Source organism: Cherax quadricarinatus, chromosome 41, assembly GCF_038502225.1.
Source record: "Cherax quadricarinatus isolate ZL_2023a chromosome 41, ASM3850222v1, whole genome shotgun sequence".
NCBI classification, from domain to species: Eukaryota; Metazoa; Arthropoda; class Malacostraca; order Decapoda; family Parastacidae; genus Cherax; species Cherax quadricarinatus.
Window position 1 is genome coordinate 22,130,130 of NC_091332.1, and position 20,530 is coordinate 22,150,659.

Sequence of the window (20,530 nt, forward strand, 5' to 3'; positions counted from 1 at the left end):
CCTCTCTGTGAGAATTGCCAAGCTCCATTATCAGTCAGCCACATTCTGTTGGACTGCCCACTTTATCAACGAGCACGCAGAATTTACCTCTGTCGTCGTCTTCGCCCCGCTGCTCTCTCTTTACCTTCCCTTCTCGCTGATGGACCCACCTTTCATCCGGACTCTCTCATTGACTTTTTGACAACGACTGACTTACTCCACAAATTTTGATACGTTCAGCCCTTTCTACTTGTATCTCTTGCTACCCTCTACCCCCGTACTATCCCCTGCCCCGCTGTTTTCTGTAACCTGCTGATCATCCCCCCTCCCTTCTGCCATCCAATTCCCTTGCTTCCTTCCCTACCCTGCAGCGCTGTATAGCCCTTGTGGCTTAGCGCTTCTTTTTGATTATAATAATAATGTGCGACAGAAGTCCAGTGACTCTCAAGCTGGTCCTAATGGCATTAAAAGAAGAAGGGAAGTAACCCCGGAAAAAGACTTGATACCTCCAGTGCTACTGGAGGGGGATTCCCCTTCTATGCAATAGGTTCAACACACACACTCCTCCTCCCATCCCATCAATCATCACCAGATCTTCATTAAAGGTAAGTGTCAATTATATTCTATTGTTATTAATCCACTGTTATTGTTGTTATTGTAATTATTCTAATGCATTAAACTTAATATTTCACGTGGTAAAAGTTTTTTTTTCATACTTTTGGGTGTCTTGCACGGATTAATTTGATTTCCATTATTTCTTCTGGGGAAAATTGATTCGCTTTCCGATATTTTTGGTTTACGATGAGCTCTCAGGAACGGATTAATATCGGGAACCGGGGGTCCACTGTACCTCCCTGGGCGGTTGCTGTCTACCAACCTACTGCCTGGTTAAATAATATACAATATATAAAAATCTTTTCAACATATTGCAGAATTTATTGATGCCATACTGAACCACAGAATTTTTTTTTCATTATTTTTGTATTGCCAATGAGCTTCAGGCACAAAATGGATATAACTCATATAGTACATACCATGAAACAATAATACACCAGAAAATGCTTTATTTTGTGATGTTAATTTTAACATTCAACACCAAAAAATAAACTCAACATACCAAAATAGTTTAAAAATTTAATAGCCAAAGAAATTGCAAGAACAGTGGAGCCTTCACTTATGAGTGTCTCAACGTACGAGTTTTCTGAGATACAAGCCGTTGCTCAGTCAATTTTTTACTCTGAGTTACGAGCCAGTTCTCCCCACTTCCCCGTCAACCCAAAACCTGCACACCTCGCTTGTTTATCTATGATTTCATGCTTTAATTCCATGGAAATCATCCTCTTTTTCTTCTCAGCATTACCCTTTACACTTACTTTCTTAGAACCCATGCTTAGAAAAACAAAAATTTTCCAAATAACTGCTAAAAATGAAAGCAGAGCATGAGATAAATACTCCCACACTGAGGTAAACAGTGAATTGAGTTGGTGGCATTCTGAAGCTCTCATTATTATTATTATTATTATTATTGTTATTATTATTATTATTATTATTATTATAAAAATAATAATAATAATGAGTAAGCTTCAATTCCCTAAACTAATAATAATAATAATGGAATTAAAGCAAACTGTATGATTGCTGAACTTAACGTTCAGCAATCAAACAAAACACTGAAATATTTTGTCCTGCCGCTGGGACGGATTAATGGCATTTCAATTAATTTAAATGAGGGAAAACTGATTTGATATACCTACAAGCAAACTGAGTTACGAGCTAGGTCACAGAATGGATTAAACTTGTAAGTCAAGGTTCCACTGTACACTAAATTAAATTGATTTATTTACGTTCACAATGTTTTAAAACTTAATATTTATTAAAATATTTAGAATTAAGATGTGTGCATTATACAATATAAAATTGTGTACTGTACTGTAATACAACACAATGTTATTACCCATTTGTGATTACTTAACTGAAGGTACCAAAACACAGACGTTCTTATAATTTTCCATCTTCATTGTTTAGTTCTTGATAAAGTTTTTTCAAGTTTAAAGTGATAACAATATATACCACCTCTTCTTGAATCCCCTGCAGCAGTCTGCCTCTCTAGTTAGAAAATGATCTTTAACAGCATCCTTTCAGCAAGCTTTGATTATTAATTGTTCTCTTGCATCTCACTACCACTGTTACTAAACATTCACAGCCTAGTTTCATTCTTTAGTATACAGTGGACCCCCGCTTAACGATCACCTCCAAATGCGACCAATTATGTAAGTGTATTTATGTAAGTGCGTTTGTACGTGTATGTTTGGGGGTCTGAAATGGACTAATCTACTTCACAATATTCCTTATGGGAAAAAATTCGGTCAGTACTGGCATCTGAACATACTACGGGAATGAAAAAAGTTCGTTAACCGGGGGTCCACTGTACTTCTAAAATCTATTAAAAATTAGTCTTTGGGCAGTACAGTTAGATCTCAGAATGTATCCCTATGTTTTACATGTTAAATTGGGTTTTCTTTGGAATTTTTTATATAATTACTCACATAAAATGATGGTCAGCTGTATTCTATCTATACTATTATCAAAATGAGTTTAGTCACACAAGACATAAGAACATATGAAAGAAACAACACTGCAGCAGGCCTACTGGCTCATGCAAGATAGGTCCAAGTCACCTATTGGCTTAAGTCAATGCCCTAACCTAGTCAAGTCAGGTCACATTCACTTAAGGAAGGAGCATGGCATCTGACCTAGTAGCACAAGCTAGTCAGATCCAACTCACACCTACCCACACCCGCTCGTGTATTTATCTAACCTATTTTTAAAACTACACAATGTTTCAGCATCTATAACTGTACTCAGGAGTTTGTTCCACTCATTCACAACTCTATTACCAAACCAGTGCTTTCCTATATCCTTCTTGAATCTGAATTTTTCCAGCTTAAAGTCATTGCTGCGAGTCCTGTCTAGGCCAGATATTTTTAGCACACTACAGTATTTACATACCCTTTATTTATTCCTGTTTTCCATTTATACACCTCAATCATATCCCCTCTCATTTTACACCTTTCTAGAGAGTACAGATTCAGGGCCCTCAGTTTATCCTCACAGGGAAGATTTCTGATACATGGGATCAGCTTTGTCATCTTCCTCTACATTTTCCAGTGCATTTATATCCATTCTGTAATATGGTGATCAAAACTGCACAACATAATTTAAATGAGGCCTAACCAAAGATATATAGAGTTGAAGAACAACCTGAGGACTTCTATTATTTATACTTCTTGATATGAAGCCAAGGATTCTGTTAGCTTATTTGCAAACACTTATGCACTGTTGTTTTAGTTTCAGATTATTGTTAACCATAGCTTAGTTATGGAAGACATCAATTTCACACATCTTAAATGAGTTTCCTATACAGAGGATATTTATCCCAGCAAACTATGAACAAATGAATTCAAAAAGCTTGAAAAGTGGTCTGTGAACAACAAATCTAGTATTAGATTTTCAAATATATTTGAGATTATAAAACTAATGAGGAATGAAATACCTTTTGCCTTAATTGTAAGAATTACATGCTTATAATTTTAGAAATTATACAATACATAAAAAAAAAAAAAGATGTCCCATGTAAAATGTAACATTCTCCTATGATTGCATGTCTGGTGATTATCAACAGACAGTGAGCATGCAAGTGATCCTGATGCAGTGAACATGGTGAAAGTCCAAAATATTTCTCCATCAATAATGTTCCTTGCTATCATATATTGCACAGAATTTAGTACACAAAAAAAAAGTTGAATAATTTTCTGTACTCACACAAAAATGATTACATCCACAAAAAACACTAAACCTATATGGGTCACCAAGACAAAAATTTTATACAAAACATATAGTGCTAGATACTAAAAACTTCATGCAAAATACATCAGTGTAATGACTGCAGTAAGCAAATTATTATTGCTATACTGTACTCACAAAAATAGTGTTAAACCTGTATGGGTCATTCAGCACTATTTCTGTAAGCAAAGCTCCCTCTAATTATTTTTGCTTTGAATCATTACACAGTATGCTATCTTTTCTGAAATAATTAAATTACATATGCTTGTGTCCTTGTTATACAATGTGACAGCACCTCTACATAAACATAAAAGTTTATATATCAGAGTCTGTAAACCACACTAGCATACACTGTATTATGTATACATATATATATAATACAAAATATAATACAAAATATATATAATATAAAATGGGAGTTGACAACAGTTACTTTTTGCTGATGATACTGTGCTTTTGGAGGATTCTAAAGAAAAGTTGCAAAAGTTAGTGGATGAGTTTGGGAGGGTGTGAAAAGGTAGAAAGTTGAAAGTGAATATTGATAAGAGTAAGGTGATGAGGGTATCAAATGATTTAGATAAAGGAAAATTGGATATCACATTGGAGGGAGGGAGTATGGAAGAAGTGAATGTTTACAGATATTTGGGAGTTGACTTGTCAGTGGATGGGTTTATGAAGGATGAGGTAAACCATAGAACTGATGAAGAAAAAAAGGTGTGTTGGGGTATCTGTGGAGACAAAGAATGTTAACCATAGAAGCAAAGAAGGGAATGTACGAAAGTATAGTGGTAACAGCACTCTTATATAGGTGTGAAGCATGAGTTGTAAATGCTGCAGCAAGGAGGCAGCTGGAGGCAGTGGAGATGTCATGTCTAAGGGCAATGTGTGGTGTAAATATTATGCAGAGAATTCGAAGTGTGGAAATTAGGAAGAGGTGGTTTGGTCATTTAGAGAGAATGGAACAAAGAAGAATGACTTGGAGAGCATATAAATCTGTTGGGGAAGGAAGGCGGGGTAGGGGTCATCCTCGAAAAGGTTGGAGGGAGGGGGTAAAGGAGATTTTGTGGGCAAGGGGCTTGGACTTCCAGCAAGCATGCGTGAGCGTGCTAGATAGGAGTGAATGGAGACGAATGGTTTTTGGGACCTGACAAGCTGTTGGAGTGTGAGTAAGGTAATATTTTGTGAAGGGATTCAGGGAAACTGGTTAGCTGGACTTGAGTCCTGGAAACAGAAAGTACAATGCCTGCACTTTAAAGGAGGGGTTTAGGATATTGGCAGTTTGGAGGAACATCTAAATTGTCGTATCTGAGCACCTCTGCAAAGACAGTGATTATTTATGAGTGATGGTGAAAGTGTTGAATGATGATGAAAATTTTTTTCTTTTTTGCATTTTTCTTTCTTTTTTGGGTCACCCTGTCTCAGTTGGAAATGGCGAATGTGTTAAAAAAACAAATTTACAAAATGAATTATATACTCTATTTGCTGAGACTCAATGATCATTTATGGTCCATAATATCCCTATACAAATAAAAATATACAGATGACACAATCTTTCAAATTATACAGTATATGCTGTCTTAATCTTCAATCAAACTTATTCTATGAAGAGAATAATTGCTCATGAAAAGTACAATAACTGACAGAGCTCATTATTCAAATAAGATGATCTTACATAATATATGTTAATTGCTAATAAACTTATCAGAAGAAATAACATAACAAATAATGTAGTGTAATGCAGTATCTTAATTCCCTGTTTAGCCACCAACTGTTCAGCAACTGAGGATACATTAGAGAAAAAGTCTGCTTAGTGACAACCTGTTCCCAATTTAGTAACCTACTGTAGTACCTCTCATTAGTAACTTCCAAAAATAAAAATAAATCTTTCACATTTATTGACTGGTTTATTAAAAGCTGTGAACCCACCACATGTACAGTGCACCAAACAATCATATATAAAAGTTATGCCTCTGATCCCCAAAAAGTGAGAATAATAAACAAATCATCATAAGCATACTACATATGTGCCATTCATATAAAAACTGTACTTTTAATGTCTTTGTATTTTGTACCCTAAATACTTAATCACATTTACAATTATGAGTGCCTGTCTGATAAAATAAAAGTATAATGAATTGCTTTCCCATAATAAATCTCCGATTATAACATGGGTGGCTATGGAAAAATGAGGGTTGATAAGAGTGTAAAAAAATCACTTAGTCATCGATTTCTCTGGAATGTATTCTGGTTGCTGAGGAGGTAATTAATCTCTTATAAATGCTTTCGTTATGCTACAATCTTCTTTGATAAGTATACTTTGTTACTGTACTACATATTATCATCATAATATTCATGGCAAGAGCAAAACCCATGTAGTACACATGGTCCTTATGCACACATGAATGCACATGCACACACTACAAACTAAGAAAAGAAACAACAAACATACTTGTAGATCAGCTGCATGAGGTACAAAAGCAGGTACTGAGTGCTACAACCACCAGAAAACTTAAAATAAAAACCCAAGAAGGGACAAAATACAGAAGATGGGAAGGCACAAGTATAGCTCTGTTCCAGTAGCTACAAGTATGTACTACACTATAATTACTCAGTAGGAATTTTACCAGTGGAGATACTGTACATAAAGCAAAAGGAGAGAAAAGGGATAAGGGAGAGAGGAGAAGCACTCCTGATCAAAAACAGACTGAGACAAAAAAAATCCATTCCAGATCACAACGTAGCAACAATAAATATAATTGAGAATATTGTAGAGGCAGTAAACGGAGCCAAGGCTAAACCTGTGATAGTGTGAGATTATGATCAATAAAATAAACATTTGATCTGGTACCCACAAAGAGTCTCAAGAGACATGAAGGAGCAAGCTGACTTGACTATTTGGAACTTCCAAAGCCAGCAAGTTAAAGAGCGATGAGGGTGAGCCTTGTTTTCACTTCCAGCAAAATTAACATTAAGAAAATATATATGGAAAGACCCTGAGAGAAAGCAATCACTGCTGACATTCTGCCACCTTGCAAAACTGCAACTACAAAAAAAATAAGAAGAAATTAGAGAATTAAAAATACTGATGTAAAGGAAAAGTGATGTAGAAATGAGAGATTTTCTGGCACAATAGAGTGGAATGCTGAATACAGGGAACAATCAATCTACTAAATGATGAAAACTTTCAACTACAAGTACATGAGGGCCCCACATATACAGCACCCTCTTTTCAATGTTCCATGTTTTCATTGGCTTTCAACTGAGCTAGTGTTCATTATGCTTGGTGCTGTTATTGCTTTTCTGCCATTTTTGAACAACAGATACATAAGAGCAGGGTGACCGGCACCATATTTTAAGGTAAGTATTGTATGTACTGTGTATTTATTTTACTCTTTTATCTGTTTTATGTGCCTAGCTAAGCTGTATTGAGCATTAAATATATGATAGTGTAAACATGTTATGAGGTGTTTTAGATGCATCTGATAATGAAAAAACTCTTTTTCCACCCACCAACAATTTTCACTTACTGTATGGGGTTGGAAACCTAAGGGCCGTACAAACACGGCTGTCCTGTACAAAAAAAATGGCAGACACATTTGTACCATCCTGTGAGAAAAATAAAAGTGACTAAGAAAATTCAGGTTAAACAAACATAAGCAAAGATAGTGATTATGTATGGGTGAGGTGAGAGTATTGAATGATGATGAAAGTATTTTCTTTCTTTTTGGGGATTTTCTTTCTTTTTGGGTCACCCTGCCTCGGTGGGAGACGGCTGACGTGTTAAAAAAAAAAAAAACAGGCAAATGCCAAGAACATATGAGCATGAAGAAAAAGTAGACCAAACCCAATTAACAAGTTAACAGAAAAAAAATAATTTATTACTTCGAGTGAAAAGGGAAGTTTAAAAACAGTCACATCAAAAGTAGTATGCAATGAGCTCAACATCAACAAAAAGATTCTATAATGTATTTACAGATAAGAAAAGGCAGAACCACAGATAGAAAGGAGGATAAGACAAATGGAACTGGGAAGTGCTGAAACTAGTAAGGAAACAAGGAGGCCTCTAATGGAACTTGACACATCAAATGCATTAGGACCAGATGAAATATCCCCGCCAATATTAAGAAGATATGCAAGCAGCTACTCACACATATTTAACAAATCAATAATTTGATAAATAGCAAATAAAACTATTATTAAAAAAATGACATGTTGGAAGCCCTGAACTGTAGCCAAGTGTCCATAACAAGTGTAATGTAATGTGCAAACTGCTAGAAAATATAAGAAAAACTTAAGTATCTAGAAAGCCCTAAATTTTTCAGAAAAGAACAGCATGGATTCAGAAATGGAAGGTCATATCTTACAGACATATGAGAAACTAACAAATCAGACAGAAAAGAGGGATAGGTGGACTGTATAATCTCAGACTATGTGGTATGTATGCACCACATAAAACAAATCCTGCAGCACACAGTGCATAATGAGAGAAAAAAGTGAGACCCTAATTTTTTATTAAAACAGCGACTTTGCAGTGTTTTTTCGTATGTTTTTTATAGTTGTATTTGCTATTTCTTGATCTCATTTGATAGAATGGAAGATATATTACAGAAATAGAGATGATTTTGATTGGTTTTAGTACTGGAAATGGCTTGAAACTGAGCTCAAAGTAGCGGAAATGTTAAATTTTTGCCGATGTTCAAGAGTAAACGAATGACCTCACACGTCTAATACTGTACATGCCAAATGATGGGTCTAATATACATTCACAAATGTGGTGATGTTATTTATACAATTATTACAATATTGCATAACAGTAAATCTTCTATTTTTTTGGTTTGAATAAAAATTCATTATGTGAATAAAAAATCAATATGGAATTCATTTGTAAAGCCTGAAAACATAACTAATGAACAGAGGAAATGTTAGTTTAGTGTCAGAAATACCTGCATTATTTATTCTGGACCCTATTTTGAAATTGGAATATTTTGAACCTTGCATTAAATTGGCCAAATTACCAATTTCCAATCACTTTATTTTGTAGTTGAAACAGTTGACTTGGCGATTTCTTGTGCTCAATCGATAGAATTGAAGTAATACTAGTGAAATAGCTAAGAATTTGATCGACTGGAATAATGTAATTGGCCTAAAATGGGAGTCAAAACAAGCAAAATCGCCGATGCGTAAATATCCCTGACACATCAAAATTCGCAAGAGCATAATTTCATCAATTTTCCATCAAACTTTGTAGTACTTTTTGTTTTATTACCTTCAGAAAAAGATTCTCTACCATTTCATAAGAAAAAAATAACAAAATTATTTTTTGAAAATTCTTGGACCCTGGTACACACTTTGAAATTTGGCCTCTGGACCCTGAAAGGGTCCCATTTGTCTTAAGCCCATTAGTGTGCAGTTGTGCATTTGTAAGAAATGTTCCAACCATGAAAAAATTGAGTCACTAGATGTACTTTTCTTATTTATACTCTTACTAACTGGCTCTGCCATTAACCCTTTCAGGGTCCAGAGGCCAAATTTCAAAGTGTGCACCAGGGTCCAAGAATTTTCAAAAAAAGCTTTTGTTATTTTTTCTTATGAAATGGTAGAGAATCTTTTTCTGAAGGTAATAAAACAAAAAGTACGAAATTTGACAGAAAATTGATGAAATTATGCTCTCATGAATTTTGATAAGTCAGCGATATTTACGAATCGGCGATTTTGCCGACTTTGACTCCCATTTCAGGCCAATTACATTATTCCAATTGACCAAATTCTTAGCTATTTCACTAGTATTACTTCAATTCTATCGATTGAGCACAAGAAATCACCGCGTCAACTGTTTCAACTACAAAATAAAGTGATCGGAAATTGGTAATTTGGCCAATTTAACACAAGTTCTAAATATTCCAATTTCAAAATAGGGTCCAGAATAAACAATGTAGGTATTCATTGCACTAAACTAGCATTTCCTCTGTTCATTAGTTATGTTTTGAGGCTTTACAAATGAATTCCATTTTGATTTTTTAATTCACATAATGAATTTTTATTCAAACCAAAAAACAGAAGATTTACTGTTATGCAATATTGTAATAATTGCATAAATATCATCACCACATTTGTGAATGTATACTAGACCCACCAGCTGGTATGTATTAGACGTGTGAGGTTGTTTGTTTACTCTTGAACATCAGCAAAAATTTAACATTTCCGCTACTTTGAGCTCAGTTTCAAGCCATTTCCATTACTAAAACCAATCAAAATCATCTCTGTTTCTGTAATATATCTTCCATTCTATCAAATGAGACCAAGAAATCGCAAATACAACTATAAAAAACATACGAAAAAACACTGCAAAATCGCTGTTTTAATCGAAAATCATGGTCTCAGTTTTTTCTCTCATTATACACTGTGTGCTGCATGATTTGTTTTATGTGGTGCACACATACCACATAGATGTATTCTCTCATATCTAGGCCCAAATTTACCACTCACAGCTTATCAGAGTGAGCTGAGCTCATGGCGTAGATCTACGGTTTGGACCCTGAACGTAAAGCCGTAGATCTACGGCACGGACCCTGAAAGGGTTAAGTTATATCCAGCTCCCCTCCCTACCCACATATAAAATACACATGTTCACAAGTTAGAAAAATTTATGTCATGGTTGTTGCACAAGCAAAAGGCATGGGAAACATGAGATGTCTATTTGCTGACAAGGGTACTGGTAGCCAAAATATTTTACAAACTTTATGTATACAAAATATGGTAATTATTCAGCAATTATCCAACAGAGGTCTCAAATAAAAATAACACAATATTTCAGATAAATCAAATTACTACAAAATATGGATATTTCTGATGTAACAGAATAAGTTAATGTACCAAAGAGATTAATTGCACTAAAATTGCATGCAAATGTACTGAAAACTTTGTTTTAGCTGACAGAAATGTTCTCAAGGTATGCTGTATATAACCAACTTAAATGGATAACTTTCCTATCATTTATATTCTCACAGTTTTAATTAAGCAAACAAGTGATGACTAACTATTATGAAGTTAATTTCATAACTGATGGCATCTATATTCTTTAAGTATATTTCCAGTTCCACACTGAAACAATTACGAAGATACAGTGTGAGCTAAATTATTCCAACAAATGATATAACAAAACAAAAGTATGAAACATAACAAGTACTGTATTTTTAGAACATAAAAACTCTAAAAATTAAAAAAAAACAAAAAAATTTACACTAAATAAGCAATATCAATTTAAGTTACATCTCATATATAAAAAAAAATAATATTTTTAATAACAATACCGGGTACAAAAATCTGAATGACATGCCAGGATTACATACAAAAGAATCATCACATGTATCAAAGCTGGGAAGCATACTGCATCAGTGAAGTCAATTACCTGTTGGCTTACTAGAAGACTGGAATTCTCTCTCGTGGAGTCTGAGCCAGATCATCATCCAGAGTAAGTAGTAACTGTAATGAATACAAGTTGAGCATTAAATGATTTTATAACACCCAATTCAAAGTACAATAATGAAAGACTCTATTTACATCAAAACAGTTTAATGTTTAGCAAAGCGCTCACTCTCAAGACTTATTGTGAATATATTACAAAATAATGCACATGATACAGGAGGAAGCATTTATATAAAGACTGGCAAGCCTGCCAGAGTGTAAAGCATTTAACAGGTTTCCATTTCACACACATGACAGGATGGCAGTACATCCCTGTTGCTATCAACCTATTACCTGTACCTTTCAGTAAAAAAATACAGTAAAACCTCACATTAACGGACCTCTCATTAATGGATCTTGGCAATTTTGGACAAAAAAAATTGGCCAAATGTTGGAAATATCAGACAAAATGGACAAAAGTCTGTAATTTCAGATTATGTCCATAGCAATTGTGTCTAGTTGTCTTTTGAAGAATTTGTACCAAGACAGATCATTCTGACATTTGTCTGGTAAGGCCCAGAGCAGCCACGTCCAGCCCCTGTTTGTGTCACTGTTCCCTGAGCTGTAGACCACCCGCATCAGTTTATTGTTTGTGATCCCTCATGCTTACACTCATAATTTAGTCTCTCATTTTCCCTCTATTTAGAGTATACTCTCCATAACCATGGGTTTTCTACATGCATTATTAAGTATCCCCCATTTCTGTACAATGTATCATGTGAAAATAAATTTTGAATTTGAATTTAGTGTAGACGTTAGTGGAACTTCACATCTCCTCTGACTCAGAATAAAAGTTGCTTGGTCAATACTATTCATCACATCATTTTACACCTCATCTCTCCACCATGAAAAGGTAAGTAAAATTACTGTAAATTACATCCAGTATTATAAAATTATTGTACAGTACAGTACTATACCGTAGTGATACAAGTTACAATATACTTGTATTCTTAGTGCCCAGTTGTCTTCTGCAATAGTGGACCAAGTCCACTAGTTCAGAAGACTACCAGATGATTCTGAAAAATAATTTTGTAATTCAGAAGTTTCGGACAATCAACAATACCATACACACTCTCCTTCATATCAGTTTGTTAATGAGAGGGTTCATTGTATGCTAAAAATTCATTACACATGAAAAGGTACAGTTCACTTATCTCTTGATCTAAAAATCAAGTCACAAATACAGCTTCTCCTCACTTAGTGACGTAATAGTTTACCGACAGCTCGGACTAATGACGGGCTCTCCGACCAGTGTGCATACCTAATTACTGTATGTTAGAGCTGATTTCCTCTATTCTGTTTATTACAATATACAGTACACTACTGTATAAGCATTTAAAAATATACCAGAAATATTATAAATGGTGCGGCGACATTAAAACAATATCAAAAATGGTTGACACAAACCCACTACCATTATAGTATGCTCCTCACTTAGCGACGAATTCATTTACTGACGTGGTCTTAGGAATGGAACTCTATCATTAAGTGAGGAGAGGCTGTACTTTTAAAAGCATCATTAACCTGTACTTTTAAAAGCATAATTAACCTATTACAGTGGACCCTCGGCCAACGATGGCATCGTCTAACGTTAAATCCGACTAGCGATACATTTTAACGCAAAAATTTTGCCTCGACTAGCGCTAAAAAATTCGACCAACACGATTCGTTCCATTCGAGACGCGTCCACTTGTGGCCAGTGTTTACAAGCCAGCCAGCCACCGCGGTCCCATCCAAACATACAATCGGAACATTTCATATTATCACCTGCAAAATAAGTCACCATGGGCCCCAAGAAAGCTTCTAGTGCCAACCCTACTATGGAGAATTACTATGGACATGAAGAAAGAGATCATTGCTAAGTATGAAAGTGGAGTGTGTGTCTCTGAGCTGGCCAGGTTGTACACAAAACCCCAATCAACCATCGCTACTATTGTGGCCAAGAAAACGGCAATCAAGGAAGCTGTTCTTGCCAAAGGTGCAACTATGTTTTCGAAACTGAGATCGCAAGTGGTAGAAGATGTTGAGAGACTGTTACTGGTGTGGATAAATGAAAAACAGATAGCAGGAGATAGCATCTCTCAAGAGATCATATGTGAAAAGGCTAGGAAGTTGCATGACAATTTAATTAGAAAAATGCCTGCAACTAGCAGTGATGTGAGTGAATTTAAGGCCAGCAAAGGTTGGTTTGAGAGATTTAAGAATCGTAGTGGCATACATAGTGTGATAAGGCATGGTGATGCTGCCAGTTCGGACCACAAAGCAGCTGAAAAATATGTGCAGGAATTCAAGGAGTACATAGACAGTGAAGTATTGAAACCTGAACAAGTGTTTAATTGTGACACTGACAATGTTGTGAAATACTTTAGGAATGTCATAAAGGAACGGGAGGTACAGGCCTCTATGGACAGATATGTTGTGCGACAGAGGTCCAGTGACTCTCAAGCTGGTCCTAGTGGCATTAAAAGAAGAAGGGAAGTAACCCCGGAAAAGGACTTGACACCTCAAGTCCTAATGGAAGGAGATTCCCCTTCTAAACACTAACACCATCCACACTCTTCCCTCCTCCCATCCCGTCAATCATCACCAGATCCTCAATAAAGGTAAGTGTCATGTAATTGTACATGTCTTCTTCAGTTTGTGTGTATTAAAATTAATATTTCATGTGGTAAATTTTTTTTTTCAATACTTTTGGGTGTCTTACATGGATTAATTTGATTTCCATTATTTCTTATGGGGAAAATTAACTCGACTAACGATAATTTCAATTAACGATGAGCTCTCAGGAACAGATTAATATCGTTGGTCGAGGGTCCACTGTAGTTGTAAACAAAACTCTATACTGTACTTACCATAAAACCAAAGAACATGGCCCCAGCAGATAAGAAGTGCCAAATATCATGCGTATCATAGAAGTGAAGCAGCAAACACTCATGATTATACTGACGACTGTGTGCTGGTGTCAACTCCCAGGTGGTGGTGTGTTGTGTGTAAAAGAAAATAGCTGCTGCCCACCCCAGCAGACACAAGACAAGATACACAAGTGGCTGAAGCTGTAGCCGTTCTTTGTGGCGTAGCTGCAAATATTTTAATACATTAGAAGAATAATTACTAAATTTAAAAAGAAAAACTTTCGCTTTTCTTTTTAAATTTAGTGTGACCTATAATGAAAAATTTTCGTTTTTCTTTTTAAATTTAGTGTGATCTAAAAATAAAAACTTTCGTTTTTCTTTTCAGGTCACACTGCCTTTGTGGAGTACAACTGGTTCACTGAAAAAATAATAGAAAAGTAATGAGTCATTATACTGTATTTGTGTAAAGAAAACTCCATACAAGGGGGAGCTGTATCAAACTGTAAATCAGGGTAAACAGGGCACTGAGCAGCAGAAAAAATGAGCACCAACTTGAAGCAATGAAGCAAAAACAGGTGTGGGGAAGATCAGAGCTATGAAGTTCAAGTTGCCATACTTTGTTATGGGTCTGAGTCAAACTTACACATGGATTAGACCAGGGGTCCCCAACCTGCAGTCCAAGGGCTGCATGTGGCCCTTCCAAGAAATGAATGCAGCCCTCACATGAAATTATGAACTCATTTTCATGTAGGTTCCACACTGCACAGTGTCAACAATTGCAATGCGCATATTGTTATTTTATTATCACACTGGCCGATTCCCACCAAGGCAGGGTGGCCCAAAAAAGAAAAACTTTCACCATCATTCACTCCATCACTGTCTTGCCAGAAGGGTGCTTTACACTACAGTTTTTAAACTGCAACATTAACACCCCTCCTTCAGAGTGCAGGCACTGTACTTCCCATCTCCAGGACTCAAGTCCGGCCTGCCGGTTTCCCTGAACCCCTTCATAAATGTTACTTTGCTCACACTCCAACAGCACATCAAGTATTAAGTATATTGTATAAGTATATTGTTATTATTAGTAAAAATTTCAAAAAATACAAAATATGGCCCTCCTTTAAATTTAGCTTTTTTAACTGGCCCTTTCATACTAAAAGGTTGGGGACTACTGCACAAGACAATATCAACACAAGACAATATCAGTGGTGACCTTTACTTAACTCAGTGGTGACCTGTACTTAGCTCAGTGAGGATGTGTCGAGTGTGCTCTCTGTGGACTGAACCAAGATGCCCTCCATCGAGCAACTTTACTAGCAGCTTAAGGAAGAATTGAGGGTGGTGAAGATGGAGATACGGCGATTGACTGAGGAAAACAAGAGGATTCATAGTAGTCCTCCTGTTGTGAGTCCTCAGGTCAAGAAGGGAACCTGGACAGTGGCTTGATAGCATGGAACGAAGTTGACGATCAAGAAGACGAATGGAAAGGTAGAAACGATGAGGAAGAAAGAGACTGCTGTGGAAACTGTTGTGGAAACATCTAATGCATTCTCCATGCTATCCGACTAATGTGAGTCGACTATTGGGAACGTCACGACAAACGACACCAAGGAAGGTAAGAATATTGTTGTTGTTGGGAATAGCCAGGTTAGGTACATGGATAGGGCCTTCTGCTTGAAGGACAGGAGTAGGAGACAGAGGGTTTGCTTTCCTGGGGCTGGGATGGAGGATATTGTTAGCCGGCTTGACAACATCATGAACGGTAATGGGATCAATCCTATTATCTGCCTCAGTGCTGGAGGCAATGATGTAGGCAAGCATAGAAGTGAGGATTTAGTTAGAAGGTTCAGGACAGCAATTGACATAATTAGGAAGAGGGGGGGAAGCGTCCTGTTATATGTGGCATTTTGCCAAGAAGGGGTGTTGGAAATGAATGGTTGTCCAGAGCAATTGGTATTAATTGTTGGCTGGATAAACACTGTAAGAATAATGTAGTACCATTCATTGACAAGTGGGACAACTTCTATAGCTGAAATGACATCTATGCCAAGGATGGGGGTTCACTTATCCAGGGCAGGTGTGGGTTTTCTTGCTAGCTCAGTTGAGGGGGTTGTTAGGACTTTAAACTAGGATCAGTTAGAGGTATCAGTTTAGAAATGATAAATAATGAGTATGAATATATTGACTTATGCTCTGATATTAAGAATCTTAATAGTAACTGTCATGGAGTAACTGTGGGTAATGATAATTTCAGAAATTGTGTAAAAACAAAGGTGAATAGGAAAAATGTGCAGAAGAAAAAACATATGATGGTATTTTATGCTAACAGTTGAAGTGCAAGAAATAAGATTAATGAACTACGTTTGGTAGCATGTGCTGGGAACTTTGATGTCATTGCATTAACTGAAACGTGGTATGATTTAAAGTCAGGATATGATTGCTGAGTGCAATATGCAAGGGTTTAAGTTGTTCCATATGGATAGATGTAATGGGAAGGGGGCAGAAGTTGCATTATATGTTCAAGAAAATATTAATTGTTGCATAAAAACAGGTATAAAAATAGATGGAACAGCAACAGAATCTGTTTGGGTAGAGTTTGTAGGTCAAGAAAAACTAATTCTAGGTGTAATATACTGACCTCCAGAATTGGATCATGATAGAGGGAGACTTCTTTGAGATGAAATAGTTAGGGCTTCTAGACACAATGATACAGTGATAGTAGGGGACTTTAATTAGTCAAATTGACTGGAATTCTTTGACCGGTAATCTGGAGTCCAGTGACTTTATGGAAACAGTTCAGGACTGTTTTCTGAAGCAGTGTGTAACAGAGCCTACCAGGGGTAATAATTTGCTAGACCTAGTCGTGTCAAATAAAGAAACACTCATAAATAATCTGGAGATCACCGAAGAGCTTGGCGCAAGTGATCACAAATCCATCACTTTTAGCATTAACTGGGAATACAAGAATAATGATAATACGGTAAAAATCCCTGATTTTCGTTCTGCCGATTATAGTGGACTTAGGGAACACCTGTCAAATCTCGATTGGGGTTATCTAGCTAATTATTTTATTGACGATGATCATACTTATGATTACGGAGGGATCTCCATTTGTGCTTTTTTTCTTAATAATGTGCACCATGCTCAGAGTATATACATTCCCCAGAGAAAAATTAGGTCTAATAATAAAGATCCTTTCTTATTCTTTTTTTTTTTTCTTCAACAAACCAGCCGCATCCCACCAAGGCAGTGTGGCCCAAAAAGAAAAACGAAAGTTTTTCTTTTTAAATTCAGTAATTTGTACAGGAGAAGGGGTTACTAGACCCTTGCTCCCGGCATTTTAGTCGCCTCTTACAACACGCATGGCTTACGGAGGAAGAATTATGTTCCACTTCCCCATGGAGATAAGAGGAAATAAACAAGAAAAAGCACTAGAAAGAAAATAGAAAAAAACCCAAAGGGGTGTGTATATATATATGCTTGTATACAAGTATGTGTAGTGTGACCTAAGTGTAAGAAGAAGTAGCAAGACGTACCTGAAATCTTGCATGTTTATGAGACAGACAAAAGACACCAGCAATCCTACCATCATGTAAAACAATTACAGGCTTTCGTTTTACACTCACTTGGCAGGACGGTAGTACCTCCCTGGGTGGTTGCTGTCTACCAACCTATATAGCCAGACTTACATAGCCGGACTTGAGTCCTGGAAATGGGAAGTACAATGCCTGCACTTTAAAGGAGGGGTTTGGGATATGGGCAGTTTGGAGAGATATCTTTATACGTATATACTTCTAAACTGCTGTATTCTGAGCACCTCTGCAAAAACAGTGATAAGGTGTGAGTGAGGTGAAAGTGTTGAATGATGATGAAAGTATTTTCTTTTTGAGGATTTTCTTTCTTTTTGGGTCACCCTGCCTCGGTGGGAGACGGCCAATTTGTCAAAAAAAAAAAATAAATAACGATCCCAAATAGGTTAACAGGAGGCTAAAGCATCTATTAGGGGAGAAAAGGGGAATTTATAGGCACATCAGAAGAGGAGAGGTTAACCTTACTGACCAATATGTTCAGCTTAAAAGAAAAGTAAAAAAGGGGATTAGAAAGGCTAAATGTGACTATGAAATTAGAGTTGCTAATGAATCAAAGACCAATCCAAAGGAGTTCTTTCAAGTGTATAGAACAAAGGTGAAGGAAACAGTAGGACCTCTGAAAATTGGGAATGGACAGCTGACGGATAACGAACTGGAAATGTGTTCCATATTTAATGACAATTTTCTGTCAGTTTTTACACAGGAAGACATATATGAGATTCCAGAAATTAACAATTATTCAGTTCCTGACGATTTCAAACTGACTAATATTACTGTCACGAGGGACATGGTTATCAAACAGATAGACAAACTGAAGCAAAATAAGTCCCCGGGGCCCGACGAGTTGTTTTCCAGGGTACTTAAGGAATGCAAGATGGAACTTAGTCAGCCATTAGCGAGTGTGTTTAATGCGTCCACCCTTACTGGTGATGTGCCAGAGATGTGGAAGATGGCTTTTGTGGTTCCTATATTCAAATCAGGGGATAAGTCCATTCCTTCAAATTACCGTCCAATAAGCCTGACATCTATAGTGGGCAAGTTACTAGAATCAGTTATAGCTGACATTATTAGAAGTCACCTTGAAGAGCACAAATTGATAAATGAATCTCAGCATGGGTTCACGAGAGGTCGTCCCTGCCTGACAAATTTACTGACATTCTTCAATAGAACATTTGAAGCAGCAGACAGCGATAAAGAATATGGCATTGTTTATTTGGATTTTAGTAAAGCCTTCGACAGAGTACCTCACAAGACTCTTAAGAAAAGTGGCAGCTCATAGTATAGGAGGTAAAGTTCTAGCATGGATAGAGGCATGGCTTACCAATAGAAAGCAGAGAGTTTCAATTAATGGGGCCAAATCTGAATGGGGATTAGTCACTAGTGGCGTTCCACAAGGATCAGTTTTAGGCCCACTCTTGTTCATAATTTACATTAATGACCTTGATGAAGGGATTACGAGTGACATGAGCAAATTTGCTGATGATACAAAGATAGGCCGTATGATTCACTCTGAGGAGGATAGCAATGAACTCCAGGAGGATTTGGACAAATTAATGTCTTGGTCTGAAAAATGGCAGATGAAGTTCAATGTGGATAAGTGTAAGGTACTAGTCCTTGGTAATGAAAATAACCTTTGAAGGTGAAGTAGAGCTTGATCATACAGAATGTGAAAAAGACTTGGGAGTCATGATAAGCAGAAACCTAAAGCCAAGACAGCAGAGCCTAAGTGTGCACAACAAGGCTAACAGATTACTTGGATTTGTCTCAAGAAGTATAAGTAACAGAAGTCCAAAAGTTATTTTACAGCTCTATACATCACTAGTGAGGCCTCATTTAGATTATGCTGCTCAGTTTTGGTCTCCTTACTACAGGATGGATATAGACTCATTGGAGAACATACAGAGAAGAATGACTAAAATGATTTACTGTGTAAGAAATCTCCTGTATGAAGATAGACTTAAAGCACTGTGTAACAAAATTTCACTTTTGTCATGTTCCTGGGAAAAAAGCATCATTTCCCAATTCTTTATAACTAAACAAAATTTAAAAAAGCAGTATTGATCCCAGAACTTTGCTTTTGTGGTCAGGACACTTCTGTAACACTTTCAAGAAAGACTGATGTAAAACTATTATGCTCTAGGGCTTTGCTTGGCAAATATAAAAACAGGGGCTCACAACCCAGCATTCAGTTCAGCTCTGGCTACCTGAGAAGACACATCAGAAGAAGTGAAATGGCATCAAGAGGCTGCAATCATTCTCCAGATGCATTCTGCTACATATGTGGTCAATTCATTAAGACAAGCGAAAAGAAGTTCTCTGTAATAGCATCTAAAAAATGTGTGAAGTTTACTAAGCATATTTTGGCATACCAGTTGGGGACCAAGATAAAACATGGGTACCTCATGTTGCTTGTGAGCATTGTAAGAGAACATTGGAAGGTAAGAATGTCATTAGTTATACGAAGAGTAAAATCTTGAACAGGAACATTTTTTAAATGAAGTGTATATAACAGAAACTGATTCTTTTGTTCTTTTACAGGATGGTATAGAGGAGAAAAAAGAGCCATAAAGTTTGCTGTTCCTAGAATATGGCGTGAACCCACTGATCACCCAACCAACTGCTGCTTGTGCCTGGTGGATCCTTCCAAATGCCGAACTGGGAAAAAATACACCTGCTATTTCTTATCCAGACTTTCCCTCTTCTATTGCACCAGCACCACACTGTGCTGATCTTCCTGTACCTACGCCTCCAGAAAGAAGTTAATTGTCAGAAGAAAGCAGAAAATCAGAAAATGAAGAGCAC

General features: G+C 36.5%; 1 protein-coding gene across 1 annotated transcript in view; it reads right to left on the bottom strand.

The window, feature by feature from the left end:
- Window positions 1-386: 386 nt before the first annotated feature.
- The window catches only part of LOC128695990 (SID1 transmembrane family member 1), a 79,886-nt gene continuing 59,742 nt past the window's right edge, over window positions 387-20,530 (bottom strand). The window contains exons 14-16 of the mRNA XM_070093058.1: window positions 14,139-14,363; window positions 11,231-11,304; window positions 387-863 (exon numbers count right to left, since the gene is read on the bottom strand). Of these exons, the coding sequence (XP_069949159.1) occupies window positions 11,242-11,304; window positions 14,139-14,363 (288 nt within the window). The 3' untranslated portion in view covers window positions 387-863; window positions 11,231-11,241. The remainder of the gene's footprint in view (window positions 864-11,230; window positions 11,305-14,138; window positions 14,364-20,530) is intronic.